The sequence below is a fragment of the Pelophylax lessonae genome, assembly GCF_965119305.1.
Source record: "Pelophylax lessonae genome assembly, chromosome: 2".
Taxonomy (NCBI): domain Eukaryota; kingdom Metazoa; phylum Chordata; class Amphibia; order Anura; family Ranidae; genus Pelophylax; species Pelophylax lessonae.
In genome coordinates, this window is record NC_138769.1 from 580,780,129 (window position 1) to 580,794,055 (window position 13,927).

Sequence of the window (13,927 nt, forward strand, 5' to 3'; positions counted from 1 at the left end):
AGGTATTTTATCTCACTTCCTGTTTTGGCACAGGAAGTGAAGGTAAATCTCCCCAAAGACAAAGAGGCCAAAAAAATAAACTGACAAGGGATATAACCCTCCCTTACTCTTTTCAAAAAGAAACAAAAAATGTTGCCTACTGTTCTACTTTTTAGAAAATGGTACTCTATAGGTTATGGTGGCACAGGGGGCACAAATATAATGGAAGTGTGATAGCCTGGTCAGGGGAAAGTTTCAAAAGGAAGCTCAGAGCAGGAATTTTTTTTTTTTTTAAATGCCTGCAAGTTATGTTATTAGTATCTGATTTTTGCAAAAAATGGCTTTAAATTCACTTCAATTCTAAATTAACCATTTACCTGCATAATGGTGGTGTGTCCCTTGCCATCATTTTATATTTGGACTTTATACATGCATATCAACCATAATCCTCCTTTTCCTTTATGTCTCTCATTGGCTCCCATGATTTAATATTCAAGATATTTTTTCTTGCCTATTGACTTAATTGTCATATGTGTGTATTATGCATTTATTGTAATGTTATACTATGACATTATTTATTTATTTATTATTAAACTCTTTATTTGTATCAAGTGACCTTACTATTTTATACGCCTACCGACTCCACATACCTCATATAAAGTCCCGTTCTTTTTTCCCCCTGTTCCTGATTTATTTTATTAGCAATGCTGGGTTATCGGCTTGTTTAAGAGTATTACTTATATTCTACTATGGATTATGTTATTTATATTATATATTATCTACCCAATATGCCTACCGGCCTCTCCCTAAGTAACGCTTTTAGTATGCTATGGCTTACATTGCCCATTATATAATATTTTATCCAACATGCCAATCCCACTATACCCTTAGTTACCCATTCCATTCCCTCCCCTTCAATAAAACCATCGCTAGATATGTGCTTCAGCTTAGCTGATTGGTTGAAGTTTGACAATTATACATATCAATAAATGCTCTTTGAAGTTGTGAATGCTAACCTGACATGTTTCATTATCTACATTGCTGATCATACAGTAGAAGTTATTAGAGGACATTACTGATATCTTTGTAATTAAGGAATAATACAAGCAGGAGGTATCAGTCTGTGCCTTTGACATATTTTTGTATGTCTGAGTTTGCCATTGAGCTGTAGCAAATCAATTACTGCAGCCCCTTGTTAGCATCTTGTTATCTGGCTGTCATTGCGGAAGGAAAGTACTGGTGGGCAGCCGACATGAGGTTATCGTGCGCCTCTATTATGTGGCATCACTTGCGTGTGCATTGAAACGTTTCTCTATCTTTTGGATTTTTGTATTTGTGAGTATTTTTTCATGTAGACAGCAGAATCCTTGTCTAACCCCTAGGTCACCAGAGATATAACAGTTAGGTGCTATTTTTTTTTTTTTTTATTTCCCCTTAAGACAGTCTTTCTGTTTTCTTCATTTTCACATGCTACTATAATAGAATATAATATATTAAAAATCTGGAACAGGAGTGCTGGTGACCCAAGGTTAGTGGAGATGCTTGATGTTACTGAAGTCATCGTACCATAGAGTTGTAAGGAATGGCTGGAGATGAATAGGAAGTGGGGGGTTGAAGCCAGCATGGCTCCACTTCTGAGCTGCGCATCCTTTTAACATCTTTTCTGAATAGCACAACTAATGTCTATGTATGGAGAACAGATAGCACGTGACTTAACATTTCTATGTATCAGTGTGTTGCAGATTCTTGATGTTTTTTCTTTCCTTTCTAGGGGGAACTATTGAGTCCATGTCGCTGTGATGGATCTGTGCGCTGCACACATCAACCTTGCCTAATACGATGGATTAGTGAGCGGGGATCCTGGAGCTGTGAGCTGTGTTATTTCAAATATCATGTCCTTGCTATCAGTACCAAGAACCCCCTCCAGGTAAGAGACTGCTTAGACTGCAAATGAATTCTGTCTGTCTGCAAACTAAGAACCCTGTCTGTCTTATGGCATCTTTCTACCGATTCATCTAAAGCAAGCAGAGATCTAAATATGCTTTATATGTGGTTTATAATAGGGTAAAGCTTTCAGGATGAGGATCTTGTGACATGAGTTGCCATTTGCAGTTTAACCACTTAAGCCCCGGAGGATTTGGCTGCTCAAAGACCAGGGCCTATTTTGCGATTCAGCACTGCGTGATTTTAATGGACAATTGCGCGGTCGTGCGACGCTGTACCCAAATGAATTTTACATCCTTTTTTTCTTTTGGTGGTATTTGATCACCTGTGTGATTTTTACTTTTTGCGCTATAAACAAAAAAAGAGCAACAATTTTGAAAAAATAACAATATTTTTCACATTTTTTTATATGAAATCCCCCCCCCCTCCCCCCAAAATGTAAAAATCAAAATTTTTTAACATTTTAGACCAATCTGTTTTCTGCTAAATATTTTTGGTGAAAAAAAAATCACAATAAGCGTATTTTGATTGGTTTGCGCAAAAGTTATTGCGTTTACTAACTACGGGAAAGATTTATGTCATTTTTATTGTTTATTTTTTAACTATTAATGGCGGCGATCTGCGATTTTTTTTTTTTTTTTTGCAGGACTGCGACTTTGCGGAGGACAGATCGGACCCTTGACTGACACGTTTGGGGGTACCAGTGACATTACTACAGTAATCAGTGCTATACATATGTACTGTTACTGTAAAAATGACACTGGCAGGGAAGGGGTTAACTTTATTAGAGATCCAGGGGTTAAGTGTGTCCCTAGGGGCGTGCTTCTAACTGTCAAGGGGCGTGGCTTTTAATGTAATTACAGAGACATACGATCCTACATAGCAGGATCGTATGATCTCTGCAGTTACACCAGGGAGAATGACAGGCGGCTTTGTTTACATTAGCAGCCTGTCTTTCTTCCTCTCCAGCGGGAGATCGCGAGTGACTGGCGGACATCGGAGCCGCCGGTCACTCGCGCGGTGATGGCAGTGAACGAGCGGGCGAGCCCTATTGGCTCGCGGGCGATTGACGCACCGGTACGTCACTTTGCCCAGGAGGGGTTGACCGCCGCACTATATGTACTTGTGGCGGTCGGCAAGTGGTTAATGTGACCTGATCACTTACAAATGTAAGGCCTTATGCACACTGGATGTTATCAAAACCCCAGTAGAAAGCTGTAGCTGTAGAAGGAGTTTTTCAGCTTTTTTGTAGTAGCGTTTTTAAGCTTTTATCAGAGGAAGAGAGTTTTTACAGCTGAAAATCTCCTTTCAAAACCCACTAGCTCTGGATTTTTTCCAGCCAGAAAACAACCCTGCTAAAAACTGCTGATAACAGCCTATGTGAGCATGGACACATAGGATAACATGTTGGGGAGTTTACTGGCTGCAGAAAAAAACGTCTGATGCCAGAAACAGCTGCTGTAAAAACGTCCCGTGTACATGAGGCCTAAAGTGTTGGTAAGTCTTGCTTGGGTGTTCCTTTTTAGAAGCAGCAGTACACATTACTGTAAAATAAATCTAGATCCCTGGTGTCCAACTTGTGGCCTGAAAGCTTACTGTGGAGCTCTCAGGACTCGGCAGCAATATGTGTTATGCGTATCTAGGCGCTTACTCAAGCCAGTGAAGAAAAATATTCCTTGAACTGGCTTTTAGTATTCAACCTCTTGGCGCCGAGCACACGCAAATAAGCGGCGGGCGGGCCTTGGCACCGAGTAGCCGCATATTTGCATGCAATAGTGCAAATAGATCTGTGAAGAGAGCAGACGACCTTTACGTTCCCAGCACAGTTACCAGCGGCTAGCGAAAACTCCAGATTTCTGCTTGCGATCAGGAGCTTTCCGATCATGTGACCACTGTGACAGTCAATCACGGCGGTCACATGACCATAAGCCCCACCTCCCGGCATTCTAAACCCCTTAAGGGGCCGGCTCCAAGGCGTGAAATGGTTTTATTTATTTTTTACTTTTCTGTGTTATTTCTCTTTTCTCTTCCTTTGTTTTCTCACTGATTTTTTATAATGTATCTTTTTGATAGAAATATCAAATGTGTCATTTTTAATGTGGCTGTAGGGAGCGCAAATGTGGAAACACTGATTTGTAAAGAGGCTGTAATAGCAGTGATCTCTAACAGTCTCATGTATCTATTGCAGCATGTCCCCAGTCTCCAACAATTTCTATAGCACACCCTTTCTCAACCAGGGTGCCCAGACACCCTGGGGTGCCTTGGCAAATGCCTAAAAGTTGGCCCAAAATTGGATACAAGCCAGTGAATGGAGAAAGCCTGCCTTTACTTATACAAAGCCACAGGTTTTCATTATGCACCATTACAACCTTTCAGTTGCCAGCATCCTAACAACCAACAATGTCATCGGTTGATGAGGAGGACACTGTGTTCCTGCACTGGGTGCCTGCATCCTTTGTTTCCCCTCCCTGCCCCACTCGGTCAGCACTGGGGTAACATTAGCTTAGTGAGGGGCAGAAACTGAGAGTGAAGAGAAATGCTGGAATACTATTCGGTACCAGTATGCTAAGGTGTATTTGCTTTGGAAAAATAGATCACCTCTAACATTGGGTGTCCTACATGTGTGGATGTTAGTGTGTTATGTAAGACTATTACTTTGATTTTTTACATTTTAAGAATGGGGTGTCTCGAGATTGTACATCATTTTTAGGGATGCCTTGACTGAACAAAGGTTTTTTTTTTAGGGATGCCTTGACTGAACAAAGGTTTTTTTTTTAGGGATGCCTTGACTGAACAAAGGTTTTTTTTTTTAGGGATGCCTTGACTGAACATGCTATAGCATGTTCACATTCTCTGACATACTCCTGTAAAATGCCTGTTGTCTCTGACCATCTCTTGTAGCATGTTAATAATCTCTCACCATATCCTATTGCATGTCCACAGTCTCTGACAGCTTTCTGTAGCATTACATTTACTGAATATTATCTGTGGCTCTTTGATGATGTCAGGAGCCACACTTGAAGCCCCCTGTATCAAAAAAGTTGACCACCAGAGGTATAGGTGCCAAAGCGTTTTTAAACCCAAAAACAAAACTATATATTGCAGCTTACCAGTCCTTAATGCAGTGACTGCATTATTTTTATTTTTCGGGTGTTTTTTTTTTTTTTTTTCAGTTTATTTTACCCTGGGAAGCCTGTGGACAACATAGCTTTATTTCCTGGATAGCTATGCTCATCCTCCACTGTATATATTGAGGAAGTCAAGGTTGTCACCCAGGTTGGACTCCTAACATGTCAGCCTTTATTCAGCTATGCTACATAGGAGATGGGGAGATTATTGGTTTAAAGAAGATAACTTTGTTTTTGCTTCGAGATTATATTCCTCAAAGTTACAAAGACATAGCATTTCTGGCAAAATCCACAGGAATTTTCTGTGGTTGATAAAAATATTAGCCCGAAAAAATGGAAATGTATGCATCTACCATGTCTACCTGTTAAAATGCAATATATCATTTTTCTTTTGTCCTTGGATTTAGTTATACTTTAACGTTAGTAAGTCAGCACCTTTTGGTGGGCAGCAGATGAGATGATCTTGCAAGTAAATTCATGGGTGCTTTTGTCTCATCTTGCACATTGTTATCATCTTAGACAAGGGCGTAACTACAGGGGCTGCAGGGGTTGCAATCGCAACCGGGCCCCATGCTCAAGGGGGCCCATGTGGCTCCCCTGTACACCTGAATAGGAGGGGCGGCGGGGACAGCATGTAGAGAAATCACTGTCCTCCTTTTTCCTTCTGTAGCTGCAGGAGGAAAATGGAGGAGATTGGTTCCTCTGTACGCTGCCCCCCGCCACTTCTCCTATCCAGTATACTTGTGTTCTGCTGTCTCTGGGCCCCTGTTTGCTCCCCTGGTCCCCCCCCCTTCTGTGCTGCCCCCCCCTTCAGAATTCTCCCTTCCCTCACCGTAATAAAGGGCCCTGCAACTAGAGTAAAGGGCGCCAGGGGTCCAGGGGGCCCTTCATGGTTTCTTGCACCGGGGCCCTGAAGGTTCTAGTTACGCCTCTGATCTTAGATATAGTAGGGCCAAGATAGCAGTCAGGAAACGATTGCTTCACAGCTTACAGGGTCATAAAGGCCATGAGCTACAGTGTGTATTGCTCATTCTACTAGTTATTTAAGCACACATTTCAGGTGTACAGCTGGAAGTTCTTTTGTGCTGTAGGTGAGTAGACGTACTGAAAGGGGGAACGTGGAGGAGACTTTGAAATATTTTTCTTCAGTTTCTCTCATAAGAATAGACACAAAAACCTCTGCAAAATGAGATTGCACGTGCAAATATGCAGCGGGCAGGCCTTGGCGCCGAGTAGCCACATGTTTACATGCAATAGTGCAAATAGATCTGTGACGAGGGCAGGCGCCCTTCAAGCTCCCGGCATAGTTACCGGCGGCTAGAGAAAACTCCCAATTTCTGCTTGCGATCAGGAGCTTTCCAATCATGTGACCACTGTGACAGTCAATCATGGCAGTCACATGACCATAAGCCCCACCTACTGGCATTCTAATCTAAACCCATTAAGGGGCTGGCTCCAAGGGGTGAAATGGTTTGATTTATTTTTTTACTTTTCTATTTTCTCTTCCTTTGTTTTCTCACTGATCTTTTATAATAGATCTTGCTGATATAAATATCAAATGTGTAATTTTTTGAGGTGGCTGTAGGGAGCGCAAATGTGGAAACACTGATTTGTAAAGAGGCTGTAATAGCAGTGATCTCTAACAGTCTCATGTAGCTATTGCAGCACGTCCCCAGTCTCCAATAACTTCTATAGCACAGCCTTTCTCAACCAGGGTGCACAGACAACCTGGGGTGCCTTCAGCTTTCTTCAGAGGTGCCCTGGCAAAATGCCTAAAAGTTGCCCCAAAATTGGATACAAGCCAGCAAATGGAGAAAGCCTGCCTTTTACTTCCACATAGCCACAGGCAGGGCCACTGATAGGGGGGGACCACCAGCCCTCTTGTAGGGGGCCCCAGCACACAGGGGGGCCCACACAGAGAGGGGGATTAGTGATGGACAACAAATACACAAATCTTCCTCCAGCACCTGAATCTGATCTGTTCCTCTCCCTGCTATCAGCTTTTATCTGTTGAGAAAGAGACAGTTGTCCCTCACTAATCCCCCTCCCTTGTGTGGGCCCCCCTCCCAGCACTTATCTCTGCTCAGGAGTTTATTTGTAAATTGTAACTTTGTTTCTCTCTCTCTCTGTCTCTCTGATCACTGAGCTCCAACTGCACAGCCTGTATATTTTTCTCATCTCATCTTCTTTTTTATTTAACATATTTTTTTTTTTTTTTAGATTTAGCAGGAATTATGCGAATTATGTTATATTTGTGTCTGATAATAGTGATTTTGTTGTAATTTTAGCTAAATATATCTTTAATATTTTCTTGGGGGGGCCCTGCCAGGTAGTCTGTACGGGGCCCCGCGATTTCTAACAGCAGCCCTGGCCACAGGTTTTCATTATGCACCATTACAACCTTCCAGTTGCCAGCGTCCTAACAAACAACAATGTCATCGGTTGATGAGGAGGACACTGGGTGCCTGCATCCTTTTTTGCCCCTCTCGGTCAGCACTGGGGTAACATTAGCTGAGCAAGGGGCAGAAACTGAGAGAGAAGAGAATTGCTGGAATACTATTCAGTACCAGTATGCTAAGGTGTATTTGCTTTGGAAAAATATATCACCTCTAATGTTGGGTGTACTACATGGTTGGATATTGCTGTAAAAAACTATTACTTAGATTTTTTTACATTTTAAGAATGGGGTGCTTCGAGATTGTGTATAATTTTAAGGGATGCCTTGACTAAACAAAGGTTGAAAAACACTGCTATAGCATGTTCACAGTCTCTGGCCTACTCCTGAATGATGTCTGTTATCTCTGACCATCTCCTGTAGCAAGCTCATAATTTCTTACCATCTCCTATTGCATGTCCACAGTCTCTGACATACTCCTGTGAGATGTCTGTTGTCTCGGACCATCTCTTGTAGCATGTTCATAATCTCTCACCATATCCTATTGCATGCCTACAGTCTCGGACAGCTTTCTGTAGCAGTACATTCACTGAATATTATCTGTGGCTCTTTGATGATGTCAGGAGCCACACTTGAAGCCTCCTGTTTTAAAAAAGTTGACCACCAGAGGTATAGGTGCCTTAAGCGTATTTAAACCCAAAAACAAAACTGTTATGTATTGCAGCTTACCAGTCCCTAGATGAAGTGGCTGCATTTATTTAATTTTTTTTTTTTTGGGGGGAGAGGGGGGGCAGTTTATTTTCTCCTGGAAAGCCTATGAACAACATAGCTTTATTTCCTGGATAGCTATACTCATCTCCCGCTGTATTTTTTGAGGAAGTCAAGGTTGTCACCCAGGTTGGACTCCTAATATGTCAGCCTTTATTCAGCTATGCTACATAGGAGATGGGGAGATTATTGGTTTAAAGAAGATAACTTTGTTTTTGCTTCGAGATTATATTCCTCAAAGTTACAAAGACATAGCATTTCTGGCAAAATCCACAGGAATTTTCTGTGGTTGATAAAAATATTAGCCCGAAAAAATGGAAATGTATGCATCTACCATGTCTACCTGTTAAAATGCAATATATCATTTTTCTTTTGTCCTTGGATTTAGTTATACTTTAACGTTAGTAAGTCAGCACCTTTTGGTGGGCAGCAGATGAGATGATCTTGCAAGTAAATTCATGGGTGCTTTTGTCTCATCTTGCACATTGTTATCATCTTAGACAAGGGCGTAACTACAGGGGCTGCAGGGGTTGCAATCGCAACCGGGCCCCATGCTCAAGGGGGCCCATGTGGCTCCCCTGTACACCTGAATAGGAGGGGCGGCGGGGGCAGCATGTAGAGAAATCACTGTCCTCCTTTTTCCTTCTGTAGCTGCAGGAGGAAAATGGAAGATATTGGTTCCTCTGTACGCTGCCCCCCGCCACTTCTCCTATCCAGTATACTTGTGTTCTGCTGTCTCTGGGCCCCTGTTTGCTCCCCTGGTCCCCCCCCCCTTCTGTGCTGCCCCCCCCTTCAGAATTCTCCCTTCCCTCACCGTAATAAAGGGCCCTGCAACTAGAGTAAAGGGCGCCAGGGGTCCAGAGGGCCCTTCATGGTTTCTTGCACCGGGGCCCTGAAGGTTCTAGTTACGCCTCTGATCTTAGATATAGTAGGGCCAAGATAGCAGTCAGGAAACGATTGCTTCACAGCTTACAGGGTCATAAAGGCCATGAGCTACAGTGTGTATTGCTCATTCTACTAGTTATTTAAGCACACATTTCAGGTGTACAGCTGGAAGTTCTTTTGTGCTGTAGGTGAGTAGACGTACTGAAAGGGGGAACGTGGAGGAGACTTTGAAATATTTTTCTTCAGTTTCTCTCATAAGAATAGACACAAAAACCTCTGCAAAATGAGATTGCACGTGCAAATATGCAGCGGGCAGGCCTTGGCGCCGAGTAGCCACATGTTTACATGCAATAGTGCAAATAGATCTGTGACGAGGGCAGGCGCCCTTCAAGCTCCCGGCATAGTTACCGGCGGCTAGAGAAAACTCCCAATTTCTGCTTGCGATCAGGAGCTTTCCAATCATGTGACCACTGTGACAGTCAATCATGGCAGTCACATGACCATAAGCCCCACCTACTGGCATTCTAATCTAAACCCATTAAGGGGCTGGCTCCAAGGGGTGAAATGGTTTGATTTATTTTTTTACTTTTCTATTTTCTCTTCCTTTGTTTTCTCACTGATCTTTTATAATAGATCTTGCTGATATAAATATCAAATGTGTAATTTTTTGAGGTGGCTGTAGGGAGCGCAAATGTGGAAACACTGATTTGTAAAGAGGCTGTAATAGCAGTGATCTCTAACAGTCTCATGTAGCTATTGCAGCACGTCCCCAGTCTCCAATAATTTCTATAGCACAGCCTTTCTCAACCAGGGTGCACAGACAACCTGGGGTGCCTTCAGCTTTCTTCAGAGGTGCCCTGGCAAAATGCCTAAAAGTTGCCCCAAAATTGGATACAAGCCAGCAAATGGAGAAAGCCTGCCTTTTACTTCCACATAGCCACAGGCAGGGCCACTGATAGGGGGGGACCACCAGCCCTCTTGTAGGGGGCCCCAGCACATAGGGGGGCCCACACAGAGAGGGGGATTAGTGATGGACAACAAATACACAAATCTTCCTCCAGCACCTGAATCTGATCTGTTCCTCTCCCTGCTATCAGCTTTTATCTGTTGAGAAAGAGACAGTTGTCCCTCACTAATCCCCCTCCCTTGTGTGGGCCCCCCTCCCAGCACTTATCTCTGCTCAGGAGTTTATTTGTAAATTGTAACTTTGTTTCTCTCTCTCTCTGTCTCTCTGATCACTGAGCTCCAACTGCACAGCCTGTATATTTTTCTCATCTCATCTTCTTTTTTATTTAACATATTTTTTTTTTTTTTTAGATTTAGCAGGAATTATGCGAATTATGTTATATTTGTGTCTGATAATAGTGATTTTGTTGTAATTTTAGCTAAATATATCTTTAATATTTTCTTGGGGGGGCCCTGCCAGGTAGTCTGTACGGGGCCCCGCGATTTCTAACAGCAGCCCTGGCCACAGGTTTTCATTATGCACCATTACAACCTTCCAGTTGCCAGCGTCCTAACAAACAACAATGTCATCGGTTGATGAGGAGGACACTGGGTGCCTGCATCCTTTTTTGCCCCTCTCGGTCAGCACTGGGGTAACATTAGCTGAGCAAGGGGCAGAAACTGAGAGAGAAGAGAATTGCTGGAATACTATTCAGTACCAGTATGCTAAGGTGTATTTGCTTTGGAAAAATATATCACCTCTAATGTTGGGTGTACTACATGGTTGGATATTGCTGTAAAAAACTATTACTTAGATTTTTTTACATTTTAAGAATGGGGTGCTTCGAGATTGTGTATAATTTTAAGGGATGCCTTGACTAAACAAAGGTTGAAAAACACTGCTATAGCATGTTCACAGTCTCTGGCCTACTCCTGAATGATGTCTGTTATCTCTGACCATCTCCTGTAGCAAGCTCATAATTTCTTACCATCTCCTATTGCATGTCCACAGTCTCTGACATACTCCTGTGAGATGTCTGTTGTCTCGGACCATCTCTTGTAGCATGTTCATAATCTCTCACCATATCCTATTGCATGCCTACAGTCTCGGACAGCTTTCTGTAGCAGTACATTCACTGAATATTATCTGTGGCTCTTTGATGATGTCAGGAGCCACACTTGAAGCCTCCTGTTTTAAAAAAGTTGACCACCAGAGGTATAGGTGCCTTAAGCGTATTTAAACCCAAAAACAAAACTGTTATGTATTGCAGCTTACCAGTCCCTAGATGAAGTGGCTGCATTTATTTAATTTTTTTTTTTGGGGGGAGAGGGGGGGCAGTTTATTTTCTCCTGGAAAGCCTATGAACAACATAGCTTTATTTCCTGGATAGCTATACTCCTCTCCCGCTGTATTTTTTGAGGAAGTCAAGGTTGTCACCCAGGTTAGACTCCAAACATGTCAGCCTTTATTCAGCTAGCTACATAGGGAATGGGGAGATTATTGGTTTAAAGAAGATAACATTGTTTTTGCTTCCAGATCAAATTTATTGAAGTGACAAGGACACAGCATTTCTGGCAAAATCAACAGGCATTTTCTGTAGTTGATAAAAATATTATTAGCCTGAAATAATGGAAATGTATGCATCTACCATGTCTACCTGTTAAAATGCAATATATCATTTTTCTTTTTTACTTTAACATTAGTAAGTCAGCAGCACCTTTTGGTGGGCAGCAGATGAGATGATCTTGCAAGTAAATTCATGGGTGCTTTTGTCTCATCTTGCACATTGTTATCATCTTAGAGATAGTAGGGCCAAAAGAGCAGTCAGGAAACGATTGCTTCACAGCTTACAGGGTCAAAAAGGCCATGAGCTACAGTGTATATTGCTAATTTTCCTGGTTATTTAGGCACACATTTCAGGTGTACAGCTTTAAGTTCTTTTGTGCTATAGGTGAGTAGATGTACTGAAAAGGGGGAACATGACTTTGAAATATTTTTCTTCAGTTCTCTGAATAGACACAAAAACCTCTACAAAATGAGATTGCTCAGACCTGAAGAACAAATTTAAAGCACACCCAAATTCTTAAGGCTAGCACCACACGGCCCTATTGGTGGTCCCAAACATAGCCAAAAGTTCAGTCGAAACAATCCTACACTGTAAAGGTATATACAGTAATCATAGATTCGAATCCCCAGCAGTTCCTGGTCACAAGCAGCCTAGACATTCCGGATACACACTGGAAAAAATGTAATCCGGATCCCTTCCTCCAATATTTCTAGTTGTAGACTGGTTTAATGGTTAAGGGGGAGGGAACCTAATGACCGTAATCTCTCAAAATGCATATGGAATGCTTTCTCATCTTGTGAATACAATAAAACCTTGGTTTGAGAGTAACTTGGTTTGAGAGCGCTTTGCAAGACAAGCTAATTTTTAAAATAAATTTTGACTTGATATACAAGCGATGTCTTGATATACAAGTAGCGTCATGTATAAAAAAGAAGAGAGGAGCCTCTAAAGTGTAGCAATATGGTTACATTTAATGAAGCTTCAATATTTAGCAACTCACACGGTTGATGACTAAAACAGGCACATCTAAGTATGCAGGCATCTGGGGTAAAGCTTTCCACATAGACCATCTTCTGCACAGCCATCTTCATCATCCCTTCCCCGCTGCACTCCACGAGTGATTCAAAGCCTCACTTTCAGATCACTCTACTGCAGGCTATTCTTCCCGGTCACGATTGCAGACTGACAGTGGTGAGAGCCGGTGGTTCAGAAGATAGTCTATGTGGACAGCTTTACCCCAGATGCCTGCATACTTAGGTGTGCCTATTTTAATCATCAACCATGTGAGTTGCTAAATGTTGAACCTTCATTAAATGTAATCATATTGCTACACTTAGAGGCACCTCTCATCTCTCTTATATTCTGTAGCTCTGCTAGATTTTGCTTCTAATCTCCTTGGGAAGGCTGCATATTGTGGATGGACATTTTATGGTTACACAACCTATCACATTGCTATAATCTTTGTATACAGACTATAAACTGAAGGACTTGTGGAACGAATCATCGGAGTTTCCATTATTTCTTATGGGGAAATTCACTTTGATATAAGAGTGCTTTGGATTACAAGCATGTTTCCAGAATGAACTATGCTCGCAATCCAAGTTTTACTGTAGTGCTGTTCTGTTTTTTATTTATCTTCACAATCGTTTGCATGTTGGCTATGTTTTGGGACCACCCTTGCTAATGTACATTTTTAAATGTAAGATTTAATTGCCATGAAGAAAACACAGAATAGTAGATTTCTGGGCTGCACTTCATACAGTGTTTAGACCAGTGTAACTGGATGGGGCTTGAAGTGGCATCAACAGATGGTACATTGAGTTACTAAAATAAAAAAGAAGAGTCACCGGCACTTAATTGAAGATCAAAAATTAACCAGGGTAAGTCAGATACAGCCAACGTTTAGGGGCCTCGCAGAGTCCCTTTCTTAAGGCAAGACAATGACATCACTTTCTCCTTTGAGGAAGGGACCCTAGAAATGTTGGCTGTATCTGACCAATGTGAATAAACTCATGTTAATTCCTGATCTTTAACTGGTGATGCTGATAACTCTTTTTTTCCCCTAAGAAAACAGTTGGTTTGAAGACTTATGGATGGTGTTTTACATAAATACACTGAATCAACATAAATGTGAATGTTCTGAGAAACGACATCCATATATGCACTCTGTCATAGGTGCGTGCACATGAAATTAGAGTCAACTAGAGAAATTATAAGCAAAGAGAAAATATTTGATACATTTTTTATTTAGCAAATATTCCATTACAACATTAGGTTGGCAGACTCTCTTACTCCCTTACCCCCCCCCCTTTTTT

General features: G+C 41.8%; 1 protein-coding gene across 1 annotated transcript in view; it reads left to right on the forward strand.

Annotated features, from left to right (window-relative positions):
• MARCHF9 (membrane associated ring-CH-type finger 9) overlaps positions 1-13,927 on the forward strand; it is a 318,438-nt gene that overhangs the window by 253,481 nt on the left and 51,030 nt on the right. The window contains exon 3 of the mRNA XM_082246606.1: positions 1,751-1,906. Within this exon, the coding sequence (XP_082102732.1) occupies positions 1,751-1,906 (156 nt within the window). The remainder of the gene's footprint in view (positions 1-1,750; positions 1,907-13,927) is intronic.